The sequence below is a fragment of the Pezoporus flaviventris genome, unplaced genomic scaffold (assembly GCF_033815535.1).
Source record: "Pezoporus flaviventris isolate CSIRO_AGI_PZ_B2104156 unplaced genomic scaffold, CSIRO_AGI_Pfla_v1 ptg000018l, whole genome shotgun sequence".
Taxonomy (NCBI): Eukaryota; Metazoa; Chordata; class Aves; order Psittaciformes; family Psittacidae; genus Pezoporus; species Pezoporus flaviventris.
In genome coordinates this window covers 653,870-669,514 of record NW_026892566.1, presented here as the reverse complement: position 1 = coordinate 669,514, position 15,645 = coordinate 653,870, and the positions used below count along the sequence as shown (strand labels likewise).

Genomic DNA, 15,645 nt, shown 5'->3' with positions numbered 1-15,645 from the left:
CATTTTATCCTGCATTAAGCCTAGCTGGCCTAGCAGTATGAGTGCAGCAAGCAAGGCAGGATGTGAGGAAGCTGGCCATAAATTGAGCTTTCTGCAACACATTAGCAGGCAATAAGTGACAGATGTTAGGGAGTATCCCCCTGATTTGCTCTTTAACAGCCTTGATCTACACTGTCCATCTCAGAGGTTCATTAACCAAGGAAAGAGGCCCTCTGTAAAAAGCAACTCATGTCTTGCCTTTTTATGGGCCAAATTCTGAGCAACTGATAAGAGAATGGACTTAGTCCCCACCCAGAGGTAAAACGGAGCTTTTCATTCACCAAGAGCTTCAACTGCTTGGACTCAGGGACACTGCACACATACCAGCCACCTGCTAAGCCCCCTGAACTTGGTAGCAAGCTTGGTACTTCAGTGGCAACAGGAACAGCAAAATCCTTGACAGTGTAACCTTACATAGCTAGCTGGCGACTTCCAGTTATCCCTTCTCCATGTGTTCCTCTAAGAACAGAGCTGAGGAAGAAGCAGGCAGACTCACATAGAGGCATTGAAGTTCCCAACGATACCAGGGGATTCCCCAGGAGTCGGGTAGCGGAAACAAGGGTTGTTGGCGTTGCAGATGATCCCCTGTATCCACGGCAAGGTTCCTGCTGAAGGCATAGCTTTGTTTGGGAAGTGACCTAGAACAGAAACACAAGACTCAGCAGACAGAAACAGAGGATACAAGCCACTACTACACAGCATTGCATTTGAGGGGCAGTGCTAATCCTGTGCTGGTTGTTGCCCCAAATGGCTTGTAAGAGAGCAGAACAGCCAACAGTAAGGGCTGAGCTCATGTTAAATTCCCCACACTGTTCTAGCCTCCTCCACTGAAAACCTACACCTTGTTCGGCCTATAGGAGAAGCTCTTTGCTAGTGTCATCTTTGCAGCAGTGCTTTTGGCCACACTGACTGGGATATAGTACTTTTTGCTCAGGGATGTCCAACAGCAGGCAACTCCAATGCCTGGCAGTGGTGAGCACATGCACACGTCCGTTCCAACCTGCTGTGCTCCTCCAGATTGCACGCTTAAACAACACAAGGATTTGGCTTGAGGCCACTTGGACAACCCCCAGTCAGACTCTGGGCTCTGAATACACCTAATATTTCTATTCAGTCCTTTTGATTTTCAAAAATCAGCCCCCCTCAATTGCACATACCTTAAACACCAAGCAAAGTGTTGTTGTAAAGTTTGCTCTTTACTGAGCAAAGGCTCAGTGAATGTGGGGTGGGTGCCTACAATTGTTTCCCTAACCATGTCATTGCTGTCCCATACTAGCTTGATTTCCAGTCAGTATTAAAACTTCAGATTTCCTTAAACATTCAGGCATCTGCCCGCCATATTTCAAATCTTTATGCTGAAGTCTGACTCTTGCTCCTACTTAAATCATAGCCCAGATTTTATGTCCTGTTTACGTTCTGCATTCCGGTTAAGAATTAAAGCAGTAACAAACTGCTTGTGGCCAGTATGCCACTTAGGCACTTCTGAATCCCTTAACCTCCAGCAATGGTGGAAGAAAGGCTTCCCTTGCACCTTATACAAGCTGTCAGGCTGCTTTCCGCAAATGAGCTCACTTCTTCAACCCCACACAAGGGAGGGGAGCACAGAGGAAAGTTATCCCCCTTCCTCACTATCTCTCACAGCTACTCAAAGCAGTTGCTCAAGGCTTTGACCAAGCGATGTACATTGTCTCCTCTGGTGCCCACCTTGCCCTCACAGCGTGCCTGCAACCAAATGGCAGGGGCGGCTCCCTACCTCCACAGCTACAATGGACATACCTAAGCCACAGGAGGAATAGAGGTCAAAGCTGACAAATTACAGCAAGGCTGATTAATGTAGAAGGCTGAAAGAAAGCAGGGAGGGTATCAACCCTCCAATGGAGAAAGACAGAAACTCTGTCCAGGAGAAAGGTGAAGGAACCAAAGGTTCATTGTTTCCAGTACCCAGGGGACTGTCCCTAAGTTCTGTGTTTAAAATAGGAAAGCTATTTACTTGAGCTCTCTGGCTTTTGTTTCATTTTGCTCTCTTATTCTTCTTGGCTGAGGGGCTTGGGGGTAGGGAGAAGAGGGAAAATGCTACAACTTTCAGATTCTTTTTGTAACGTATCGAAGAGAATCACCACCTCTTTACTTCATGTCTTTTATTTTAGATGGTGAAGAACTCAAACTACTAAAAGCAGTACAAAAGAAGAGCACAGATGAAGAATTCAAGGTAGTTTTTTTACATACAGTGATGCATGTAACAGCATTTTCTTGAGGAGTAAAGCAGGAATCTGCCAGTTTTAAGTCAGATGAGTTACACAGAAAACAGTGTAACAGCACACCATATTCAATTATGTTGCTGCAAACATCTGGCTTTTCAGAGGAGACCAAAGTCACTTTTTGCCGGATTTATTTCCCCCAAATGAAGTGCATTTTGAATGCTTTAAAGGGTCACAGGAACAGAAAAGTCAAGCTGTACAAAACACAAGTCAGCAATCTTGCGCAATAGCAATTGAAGATTGCAAGACTGCAAGATGTGGACTGCACTAGAGCAAGCTGATAGAAATAAAAAGTCCTGACTGGAAACTTTGCCCATAGAAACAACCCAATCCTTGGGCTCCTCAAGCAAGAGGAGAGAACTGAAAATCTTTCCTATTTGTTGAAAAAGACAATACCATTAAAATACTGAGGCTGTCTGGAGAATATAAAACAGTTGCATGCAGCTCTGTTACTGCTGTCATCAGGTGTTTACCTGCAACTGATTTCATAACAGCACACAGCACTGCCATGACATACAACATTCCTTGTCTCCCTTAAGGCATCCACCGGGTTGCCACACAGTTCAGCATGAACTCAAGGTTTCTGTCTACCTCTGCTCACAGCTTGGAAAAAAAATGTTCCACTATACAACACATCTGTATCTGTCAGCATATAAATGAGTGTTCAGTGAAATCAATCCAGACTTAAACGAAATTTAGTTACCTTTTCTCAGAAGCTTTTTGAAAAATTGAGTTATCTATTAAAAAAGTGACTTAAAAAGTTACCAGATGCCATACGCTGATACAGTTCCTAATGTCATAATAGGGAAAAGGCAGACAAAACCACTTCAGTCAACATAAATGGGAAGGAAAAAGGGCTGCAGGTGACTCAAAACTCTGCACCAGGGTGCCAGAGCAAATGATTACTAGGAGGCTAACAACTAAAAGCCCAGTCTAAACAGCTCTACTAAAAGGCAGCTCTTGCTAGGTTTGACTTTATATACATCACTGCAAGGTCTAAAACAAATAACCATTGAGGCTGCTAGTTATTTATACCAGCTGAGTAAACTGCTTATTACTTTTCTTGCTTCAATTCAGCTCCATATTACAGGTGTCTCTCCTAATACCACCATAACATTCAGTCAGAAAAGACAACTTAAATGTCATGCAGCAAAGCATAAGATTTAATTTAGGGAAGCTTCAATTACACTGCCAACCACTGTAGAAAGTGAGTTAAGCAGTACATGGACCAGCAGTGTCCAAAGTGTAATGGCAAACTGCACACATTTAACACTTCAGCTTTTGAAAGGATCCTTGACAGCCTAGCAAGCTGTCATAAAGAACTACAGGGTAAGTGCTGCAAGAGCCAGTTCTTTACCTATTTTAAGGATGAAACACTTCAGGATGTCCTCCAAAGTCAGGTTATGCTGACCCTTAAGCCTTCCCTTCAGTAATCAGGAGAAGGAAAGATAAAGAAAGAGCTCTTCCATAGTCAGCTAATTGCAGTATCAGGCTGTCATCAACCACAGTAACATGTTGCAAATAAGTCACACGTCCTAAATCAAGTGGCCACCATCACGGAGGTCAAAAAATCATTATTCTCAGAGCAAGAATGAAAACCTTCTTTGAAAGAAAAGCCGGAATGTGCCCATTTTAAAAGGTAAAGAAAAAAGTGGAATAGCTTTTCCCCACAACTGTATGACTGCTGAATCTACTGAATGCAGAACTGACAGTATAATGGTTAGAAAGAATGGAATTGCTCTTGTGCTCTTTAATGTGTTACATTAACACACATTACTGCCTGAAAATGAGATTGCTTTCTTACAGACCTGAACACTTCTTTCTTTTTATGCTAAGTCACATACAGGCCAACAATAAGAAGTAAGACTGGGTTCTATGCCGGTTTTACAGACTTGCCAGAATTCTACAGCAAATTCTCAGCTAATACATTATACATGTTAAAGAAAAGAGAAACTTCAAGAAAAACATCCAGAATGTGTATAATTTGGAGCAAGATTAACATGTCAGAACACACTGCAGTCCCCAGGGTGGAAGGAAAGGAACCATTAAAACTTCTCTAGAGATTTGTGAATGAAGTACACAATCACTGGCCCTGCTCTTTGTGTCTTGCCAGCTGCATTATTACCTTTTAACTACGAAACAACCACCATTCTGGGTACAGCTGCTGTGTTTGGTACTTACATTCATGCTGCTCGTAGGGCGGATATGAAAGTCTTACAGAGATCAAGATGAAGAAGATAAACAGAGGCCAGGCAACTTCAATCAGCAGCTGGAACTGGAAAAAACAAAGAAAATATTAAGACATCATATTCAAAATACAGGACAGAAGAGAGTTACCAGGACAATCTGCTTGTAAGTCAGGACAGTAGCGCAAGTACTGCTTCGCTTCGCATTGCCTATGCATTCCAGAACCAAGAAGTTTGTTCCTCCAGCTTCAGAGGATAATCTGCAAAGAATTACAGACTTTTCTCATTGATATGTGCCAGTTATTGGACTAAATTGGATGTGCCTAAGGGCTATTTCTGGCCTTTTGTAGTTCTTTTTGTTCCTTGACTGAAAGAAACTTTCTAGTGAATCTCCCAAAACTGAGCTGGATTTTGGCCTCATATTTTAGAAGAAGTAGGAAGAAATTGCATCCCATTCTCACAGTAAAGCATTGAGCTTCTACACCCTAATATATCAGGCACAGGAACTGTGCCAGTGCACAGCTATGCCAAATCTTTCTATTTCAGTGCTGCGCAAGTATATTGGTATCAGGAAAGCAGAGCTACTAAAATTAAGCTTATACTTTGTTTCTGATTTGTTTTAGTACACATTTGTTCCCAAACATAAGCACTGACTGGTTCAGGGTACCTACAGACAGGCAATGAGTGTCAGGTAGGGATGAAGAACTCAGTTACTTAGAGGGACAAGACAAGAATGTAAGAAAGGTCTGCTATTAAATGGAGAGCACTTTTTCAGACAGGAAATTGAAGCACAAAAAAATTCACTAAGATGTGCTGCATCCCATGGAAGCATGTGGACAAAACAACGCTTCAGCCTACAGCTTCTGAGACACAAGCTGAGGTTTCGCAGGCTTGAGCTTCACCAACCATACCCCTCAGTTCCCACTGCAGAAAGGCTGCCTAAACATATATTTTAGGCAAGCCATGAGACAAAGGAAACTGAAAGCTTTTAATGCTGCTACTTCTTTTGTTTTTCCTCCTTTGGGAGAAGGAAACCAGAGCATTTTCTCAGTCAGGTAAAGAGAAAACTTTTCACCTTCTTTCCTGGAAAACCCCATCTTTTCTAATATAATGCCTACATCATTCTTATTACAAGCCAGATAGGGTAAGACCTGCACCCCAGTGGGATACAGAATCCCTGCAAACATGTTTTCCCATGTTACACCATTAACAGCTAAAATTAAGCTCTTGACACTCAGCACAAGACACTCCATGCAAACATTGAGATAAGACTTCTAGGTCACTGTCATACCTCAAAAAAAATCTCATACTGTAATAACAGCACATTAAATCAAAAGCAAATGCCACTTGATCCATCTAAGATGGCTCTTCACAGACACCCTTAATGGCTGACATCCAACCAATAGCAATCCTATCTGGAAGACATAAGAATTGAGCATCAGAGTTTCCCAGGCACACCTGGTAACAGTGCCAGGCTCTCTAGGATGAGTCTAGGATACTGTTTTCATGCACATACTGTATGACAACTGGATAAGACACACTAAAAATGATGCCAGGCAGATGCCTCATTATCTTTGGTTTCTGTTTGTACAATAAACAATGTAGTGGCGGCACAAATATAGCCATCAACAGTCACAGCCTGCTTCCTTCTGCACTAAACAGTAGTCTGGCTCCCAGAGGCAGATGCTTAGAGCTAGGGCACTGAGAACTTGTCTATTCCTTCCCTTTTCAGGATCCCTTCACAGCTGCTGCCAGAATGGCATAGCAGAGCTTTTCCTCCTCCTGACACAAAAGTGGCCATGAAACCAGGACAAGTCATTTTCTTCTCCAGCTTCAATGCCCATGCTTTGGCACACATCACAGCCCTCTGCCACGCTGGCTGTAGGGAAGAAGCATGCAATTGCTACTACACTGTTTGGGGAAGAGTGGCATCAGCTGGGCTTGTGGAGGTTTTTCAGGATGATCAAGATAGATAGCCTCTCACAGTCTTGCTGCTGCCACAGAATCAGTGAGGAGATGCTGCCCTTGAGATCAAGCCCTGGCTTGCTCACAGAAGCATCAGCCCCAGTGATACCACACTGGGGTGGGCAGTAGTGTCCAAACAGCCCTGTTGTTGAAGCAGTAGCCTGTCCAACTGCACACATAGCTCCTCAAAAGAGAAGCTCCTCAAAAGCATGCCTGATTATGGTTAATTACACAAACATGAAGGTAACCACACACAGGCTACATGCACACCGCCATATGCCTCTGCACACGTATGTCTAAATTCAAACTGACAGGCTCAGGGGAAGACAGAGAAAGAAGGGATGCATCTTGGACTCACTGAGCTGTACCTTCACAGCTGAAGACTTAAAGCTTCATGGCAGCCATTGAAATGCCCTTAGTGAGAGACAGCTGGCAACTACTGTACCAGAGTCTTGCATGGGGTCAACCTCAGTGTCTCAGCAGCATTTCAATAGTTTAGACTCCCTGGCTAGCCTCTTGTGCTGTTCAACAAAAACTGAATTCACTTGCTTTGCTCCTAAAGGTCAGTATGTTCCTTCCCTAACACTTCCTGACCTTCCTGTGACAGCATTTTTCATCCACTGTGGCCTTTACAGAGGAAGGAAGACAGAGATACTGAAGGGGACATGTCCAACTCAGGTTCATACTAAGTAGATACTGGAAATTAAGTGTCCTTTCATGCTGAAACTGCTAGACCAGCCTGGGAAAAATTAGTGAAATTATCTTCAAATCTCCAACCCCTCTGCCACTCCTGCTCCATCTGAAGCTGGAAGAACATCCTATTTGCACTGGGCAGGTGAATCCAGAGGCAGCATTCAGCCAAGCACAAACTGCTCCTGATTTTACTGAGGCTAGTCCCTGAAGTATGCCAAATTTATACCAGTTGGCTGATGACACAGGATGCCATTAAATATTGAGATCTACCCTGTGTCAACAGGAAATCCGTTGAGCAAGAACTAACCAAACTATCACCCCATCTCACTGTCAACCACACTCATCACCTTTGTGGCCCAGTTTCAGTGCAGGGGACTATCAGCAGCTGACCAGTTTCTCCGCGCAAGTTCCAGTCATCTCCTCCTTCCCAAGACAGCAGGGAGAATACATGTTTTTATGCAGCGAACCCCAAACATGACTTTGTTTCTTCCTCTGCCTCTGTAAACTCCTTCCCCCACACTCCAATGCCGTTGGAAGTTATCCAGTACAAAGTAACACTTCCAATTGCACACGTCAGGGTGAGCTTTGAACCCCAGCTTTCGCAACGCAGCCCAAACTCACAGCAACCAAGGCAGAGGGTTCGGTGGGAAGCAAAGGCTAGCCCACACTTCTTGTGGGAAGAAGGGTAAGGATCAAACTGCTTCTGGGCTACCGCTTCAGTAAGTACAAATGGGACGCAGCCATCACCAGCACACCCAGCTCAAGGACAACGGTCTCCTAAAAGTAAAAACAGCTAAAACTGTTCAGCCATGATAACAGTGTGGTGAGAAGAGATGTTCTGCTGCTCTCCTGCCATTTTCTGCTAAATGGCCTTCCCTTCCTGATTATCTTCAGGTAAAGCCCAAATGGAAACCGTTAACGAGAAAAACCCTACAAATACAAGAACCCCACAAAAACAAGCAATGTCTTAGGCCTTCATTGCGAATTGACTGATAATACCAGTGTGAAACAGAGACTATGAGCAGTTTCAAGTCTCAACCCTTTAGGCTACTTGATGGGAAACTGATGCAGAAGCTGCCAGAAAGTACCAAGAAATAGCTGAGCAGATCCAAGATCATGACAAACCTACAAGCAGGAAGGCCTTTTTCACTGACACATGCTCAGTCTACTGCTAATATCTATCACGTAGATACTACTGCCATCACTCACAGCTCTGTAACCACAGAGGCATACAGCAAAAATGAAAGACGCCATCAGCTTCCTGTCTGGTTTTATTTAAGAATGGACTAATTGGAGCTCAGTTCACTGGACACAAGCCTTAGCCAGACACCTGAGCAAAGACTTCAGGGACTGTCTCTGTCTCTAGTGGTGAATTTGATAGCCTCCCTTGTGACTTGGAGCTTCTAAAACAACCCAGTCCCAACCAGCTGGCAAGCACCCTGACATTTGCAGGGTTGAGAAGCTTATCAAAGAGACCACTTTCCACTCACCACCTCAGTAACTCATGTTCCCTTCACATTCCCTACTCATACCACCTCAAGGTCAGACCTAACAGGACAGATCCTCTGCAGAGGCCTATTTTACAGGACATGCCCTTGTCCAACACAGTTATATCCCCTAAATCCCTGAAGGGCAATTAGCACATTTTTTCCTGGCTTTTAGCTGCCTGCAGGGGTTACAGCATTCTGTGAGGCCTCATTAATGCAAAGGCGGAAGAATTTTGAGAACACCATACTGGATTCAGGCTCTTGTGCCTTTGTCCACACAGAAAAACTCTGACTGCATATTGTCTAACAGGTGCATTCCCACACTGCTAACAGATGGCGAGGCTAGAACTTAAACTAATCAGAATGCACCTTAGTAGAAAAACATCAATTGTCTGAATTTGTCTTCATGCCAATGTAACATGTCTCATACCAGTTCCTTAAAGTATACCTCCTGTGGTAAAATTACACAATGGGCTTGGGTTTCTCTCCCTGATTGAAAATGCCTGCTATTGCCTCCACCACTTCTGTCATTAGGAAATGGCACAATTATGTTGTTGTTGCAGCTTACAGCAGTCAAAAGCTTTTAGACTGGAGCACACATCACAGCAGTCTGGCAATGCCTCACCTGCAGAGCAGAGCAGGGCATAGCACAGGTTTTCATTTAACATCTTCCTTGCTGCACATGGCAGTGATACACCCTCTCTGCCACGGTCTGACATGAACATTTCATTATTCCGACACTCTCTCATGCTGGGATTCAGGAGAGAAGTCTTGAGCACCTTCAACCCCCTGGTTTCTGTCTGCCCGCCACTCTTCAATTTGATTTGGGTCATTTCAAAGGCAGATCAGTTGTTCTGCTAGGGACCACTAGAGATAAAACATTAAGATACAGGATGCTTCCCTGTAGATACAAGGCTACAACTTAGACCTTAAAAAAAAAATGCTTTGGCTAATACTTACAGTCTGTCGTCTTCTGTAGGTGAAGTTCTTCCATAGCAGCAATCCCAGCTGTGTCCAGAAAGTCATCTTCCGTCAGCAAATCCTAGGAGCTCGCTCCCGTTGTGCAGCAGCAGTAGCAGTACACAGCAGAGATGATGTGGCTGGGCATTAACTAGGGGAAAAAAAAAGAAGAGAAAAAAGAAGAAAAAAAGAGTTTAAAGGGAAAAGCTGTATCAGTCAGACCAGAAAAGGCACCAGTGCTTTCCTACCCAATGCATTCCAGCCAAGTCTCATGGGTCTCAGTAAGATCAGACTTAGACTCACTGTCTCTTACCTCAGAGATCCAAGGCACAAAAGAACGCAATACCTGATGGACAACAATTTGCTTCTTTCCTGCCCCAAAATTTCAAGAGCAAGAACAAGGAAAAATAAATCATAGGCTTTGAAAGCTGACTTGGAGACCCTTCCTGAATGAGGCTCAACCATACAATTCAACCTTTCTGTTTTTTTTTTTTTCAGCTTCTTTCCATATCTGCTTTTACAATGGTGAAAAGCCTGATGCCAAATTAGGAGAGCCTTTGTTTTGAAGTCCGGTTAACACAGCCACTTGCAGGAGAAAGTGCTATGCACTTAACAGGCAAACAAGAAACATCCATTTCCTTGAAGGCAAGTGACTAAGAATGGCCCTGCAGCCGTTTATATTTGGATAAAGTGAATGGAAAATTGCTGTTGAATCAGTGTTCAGGTTTTGTAACCACCTGGCTTCCAACACTGTTGTTAACTGGGTGCATTCAGTGCACATCTTGTGAGAGTATGAGAAAGTATAAAGGGTCAAAAAACACATTAATCATTTTTGTGGCTATTAATAATAGCATTATATAGGCTTGGATACACAGAGACTTCCAGGAAGATTCAGTCAAATGGAAGCTTCCTGTGTATTAGTTAAGCATCATTAAACCTTTTTACCAGAATTAATTTGGCATAGATTAATTTACTTTTGAGTTTAAGGCCACTTCAGATTGAGAGTAATTTCATCCTGAGTAGGCATCCACAAAGGAATTTAGTTAATCCACATCAAATTATCTGATTTATGTACTTGAATACACTCTGCTGACAGGCTCAGTGTTAACAGGACAGCTAGCAGCCGATCCAAACACACAATGAGAGAACCATTCCCTAAAACATCTGTTAAACTGGGAACACATGCTTTTGATTCTACTGTCCCACATACCAGTACCCTAGCCCTATTCAGATTCAGAGTTGCATGCCTGAACGCGAACTGCATTGAAAATGTTCCCAAAAATCCGTAAGTGTGCTAGGAACACAAGACTTCCCCAGGAAATGCTCTGACCAGTCTTACACTGGAGATAGATAACAAATGGGAAACCTGGATGTGAGTTTTAAGTTAACGAACACTTGTGGCCTTTAAGTCTCATTCAAAAGTAAACTGCATGAATACAATGACTTGCAGACTAAAAACTTGTCTCTAACAATATAAGTCTGTGCAACAAAAAAAAGTTTCCCTAATATGACTAAGAAAAACAATTAAACCCATTACACCAAGTTCTACAGATAATTACTCTGTAGTATCACAACAGGACAACAGTGCTTCTTAATGCCAGTACAGGGAAACAAAGAACTATAACAGATGCCTACAAAACCCCACAAATCGAACCTCGTATCAGCATGCAGGCAGCTGAGTGTACAGTCAGCACAGGCTCATGAACTTCTGCCACGTACTGCTGTAATTCACTGATTCGACTTCTACAGATGCTCCTTCACAGAAGGGTGCACAACTAACCTGACAAGAGCCGTCCTCCCCTGCCCAGTTCTTTCTGCTGGTTGGAGCACGCTGACACTAACACACTCCAGCTGCACACGCATCCTGCTGTTAGACAATGAATTCCTACACACACTCAGACACTTGACAGGCTAATAGCACATCCACAACAGGGAAAAACACTGCTATTGTGAACAATCTTAGAGGACAATCCCTGGCTGCTGAGAACTGTGCACACATGCTCATACACCCAAAGCATACCTTTGCTTACCAGCCTGGACACACCAAGGCTTTGAGGAACCTCATCTGCATATCATTATTACACAAAGCTTCAATTAACATGTAACCTAGAGATGAAACCAAGTAGAGAATGTTATCACTCCTCCTTTGTACCCCTTTCACTGACCCATTTCTGCTCAGGATTCAGGTGATTTGGCAACAATGCTTTTACTCGCACTCTGAGCAACCTGGAATGCTACTCACATAGTGCACAAGTATCCTGTGACCACTAACCTGGTGCAAAAAATCTTTCACTAGGAGAATTGCTCTTTTCAAGCATTTCCCCACAAGGATACTTGCCTGTGAGTCACAGACCTCCATTTGTTTTGCTGTGCTCTGCATTGTGCCACAAACGATAAGCCTTTCTGACCAAGTCCAACCCTGCAGCCCCTGGATGAGTTCAGCATACAGAAGTGGAGGACAGGAAGGGACTTCACAACCTTCTACAACCACTGATTTTACCTTCGGAAGGGTCTTCAGAGTACACACTCCATATTCCACCTCTGCAATACCATCAATTCTCTGCAACAAGCTACTTTCCAAAAGTAATTGTAATTTTCTAGCAATTACAGCCAAACACCAAAATCCATGAATATAAAGTGCCATAGGAAGAGTGCAGGAATGATCCCAGGGAGAGCCAAAGGGACCAAGCCATCAGTTGGCCACCAAGCCAACTCCCATTCCTTAATACCCTGCACAGAGGCAGAATAAAGTTCAAATCAGTCTGTGGGGTGTTTGAACTAATCATGGGTGAAAATCCAGACATTGGTCCTTCATAATTGCAGTCAGTCCACAGGATCCAGAACACAGAAATACTGCTTTGTAGACGATGTAGGGTTCACATTGCAAACTATAGTGAGATAAGGCCACATATCTGATCATTTAACACATCTGAGCTGATCAGCAGAAGCTTGTACAGCCAAAGATGCAGCTGTGGCCATCTGCCTGGACTCCAGCTCTCTGGAGTTCAGCTAAACTTCATGGGGACCAAAGCAAAAGTTCTGGCCTTCAACTAAGGCTCGTTTGCCTGGATACAAGTTCCAAATGAAACAAAAATACTGATTTATAAGGTCTGTGCCTGAAGAATGGAAAACCTGGCCCAGATGTAGGCACTACCAGCTAAGTCTTTACATTAAACTAGGACCAGGATCTAATACTTGGACTAATCACCATGAGCACCATCAGTCCAGTTCTTCTTAAAGCCATGACCGTTTCAAAGACATACTCTACCCCAGTATAGTATCTGCTATAGACTAGGTAGTACAGGTTTGTTGATGCCTAGAGCTGTCTCCAATTTTGATCCACAGAGGCTGACATATTTGGTTCACCTCTGATACAAGTTAACTAGGTCCACTTGAATTACCAGGACATCAGAAAATACTCTCCAAACTAAGAATCTCAGAGGAAAATGGGTTAGCACCCTTTCAGATATTCTTCCAGCTGAAAATAGACAAGAACTGTAAGCCAGAGATGCAGAAACTGACGGATGCACCACTCCGAACTCAGCTGGAGCTGAAATCCATCTGTATCTCCACTTCAGACTAGGCTGGTAAATTCAACATAGCTGGGTAATCCAACTTGCCAGTTAGCACTGCAGAGCCAAAAGACACAAATACTAGCTAAAGCCCAAATACTGTCTAAAGAAGCAACGCTGTTTCTGTCTAAAGTAAGAAAAGCTGCGAGAATACATCACCATAGCATAAGTTTTTTGTGATGCAAAGTATCACAGCTGTGCTGAAGAGAATAGAGACTTATACCTGCCAATGGTGGACAAACACTTTGAAAGTGCAATCTCTTGTTTTTACAAAGCATTTGCTCTGTGAAAGTAGGAAGAATTTCCTTAACTGCAACACATTACACAGCTCAGTTGTGGAGAGGTCTTTGTGTAAGACATCCAATTTTCACATCCAATCTTTTCATTGTGTGAACACCTGTACTGGAAAACTGTACTATGTTTTCCAGTACAGGCAGATACCTGTATAAAGCAATTTTAAGCCTAGAGGCATGAGAATTACTTGTCTTCATCACTCAAATCTATTTTTATCTATCTCTGCTTCACCATTTCTTCACCTCTTCACCACATACACTACACAACTGTGAAACTCAGACTACATGGAGCACACCAGGGGAGACTCAAACTGCCTACTACTTCAGGTACAACAGTCCAGTAACACAGGTGCAAACTCAGACTGACACCTTAATAAACAGATGTCATCAGATGAGGCTGTTTGATAATTCGAACAAGCAATGCACATTTGGAATAACACCCTAAATCCAGACATATGCTCTATGCAACTCATAGGTACAGCAACAACCATTTGGTTAACCAGCCAAGACAAAGTAAGGATTAAGCAGCCATTTTGTATTTTGCCAGCAAGTAAATGGTGGGCATCCAGTATACAGAGGTCCCTGCATGCTCTACCAACATGCACTGAGATGTACGCACTCTTTAATATGCTGTTTGTCAGATGTCTCAACTATTCCCAGCTCCTGACAAAAAAAATACAGGAGAGAGGGATTAAGGAAGAAACATCTGAATACTTCGCCAGACCTTCTGCTAGAGCTTCCCTCGGTCTTTTCCTAGGGAAGAGCTTACGCTTACAAATACAGAGAAACTGTTTAGCTTGCAGAAACAGTGGACATCAGAAGATAGATGGGAGGTACAGAGCAGTCTGCTTGTACCTCCTGATCCAGCCTGGGGCTCCTGTTTTGCTCTCAAAGTTCTAACACTGGACCAAGACCTTCTGCACTCGCCCAGACCCAACCCACCCATCACAATTAAAGCACAGTATCCCCACACTTGTCCCATGGTCTGCCTTTGCAGAAGCTTCACTACAGGCGACGCTTCCCCCCCCGCTGCAGAAACCCTGCACAGCCTCCAGACCTACAATTCAGAAAATTACTCCTAAGAGAAAGCTAGGCTAAAAGGCAACCTTTGAGAGCACTGACAATGAAACACATGCTTTGACCAGCCCTTTCTTTCTACATGAGAGTTACTCATTACTTGGAAGTAAAATGGCTGTTGAAAAGTCCATTAGCTGGTATGCCAAGAGTTTCCAGGTCCAATTTATCATAGATACAAAGCAATGTATTTTTACAGCTGTTGATTTAAAGCGGGAAAAAAGGCTCAAGTGGCAGAGAATCAATTCCCCACCCCCATGCCTGGTGTCTGTACTAAGTAAACATAAAACAGCCTTCAAAAGCAGCTTTCTGCAAACAATGCAGCTGTTTGCTTTCTTTTGGGGGCAAAAAAAAAAAAACACCTTTCCCCTAGAGAAGAAATCACTATTTAGAGAGGGAACAAGGCGAACTTATCAAACCTTATGAGACTGGAACATTTCAGGATTCTGGCAAGAAGACCCTTTATGTCTTCACAATTGCTTAAACCCAGTCCTGGTCAGCAGGGTTAAAAGCTTCTACTAGTTGATGAAGGTTCAGTGGCATCCATGAAATCAGTTACCAGCCTGTGTTCTCTTGAATTACTTTCTGTATCACAATGGCTACCACCACTGGTGGCTCTACAGACCATGCAGCCATGCAGAATACCAGCTTAATATCTAGAGAGGACACCCTTATGGGAGGGTGGGGAGAAAGACATTATTTGCTGGACACAGCACAGGTTTGAGCTACTAGTGCCAGTGCTGTTCCTCTCCCATGATCAGACATGGTACTTTACACTTTCTGCCTTAGACAAAACGTTGTGATCTTAAGGTCCTTTCCAACCCTAACTATTCTATGATTCTGTGATCTACTTAAGTGCAACAGCTTTTGCCTACATATGTATCAAGTCAAACAAAACCCACTTTTGTAAGGAAAGGGACAACAAAAGAACAAACAACAGATTTCAGCAGAAATACAGTGCTCTTTGGAAATGATGAGAAATGTCTTAACATTTCATTTCCTTTAGACACTGTTGGGCTGCATTTTGTGGAGCAAGCAATATCATAAGCCATGTAAACTCTGCAAAGCCCAGCTCCAAGGCCAAAGTCCCCCAGTGCTCCTTTGCCATCAGCTGAGAG

The 15,645-nt window shown here is 43.4% G+C and overlaps 1 protein-coding gene across 4 annotated transcripts in view; it reads right to left on the bottom strand.

The window, feature by feature from the left end:
- The window catches only part of ABCA1 (ATP binding cassette subfamily A member 1), a 97,359-nt gene that overhangs the window by 68,135 nt on the left and 13,579 nt on the right, over positions 1 to 15,645 (bottom strand). For all 4 annotated transcript variants that reach the window (XM_061454998.1, XM_061455001.1, XM_061455000.1 and 1 more), the window contains 3 exons: positions 9,589 to 9,739; positions 4,479 to 4,572; positions 536 to 677 (listed from right to left, as the gene is read on the bottom strand). In XM_061454998.1, coding sequence (XP_061310982.1) covers positions 536 to 677; positions 4,479 to 4,572; positions 9,589 to 9,654 — 302 coding nt within the window. In that variant the 5' untranslated portion in view covers positions 9,655 to 9,739. The remainder of the gene's footprint in view (positions 1 to 535; positions 678 to 4,478; positions 4,573 to 9,588; positions 9,740 to 15,645) is intronic.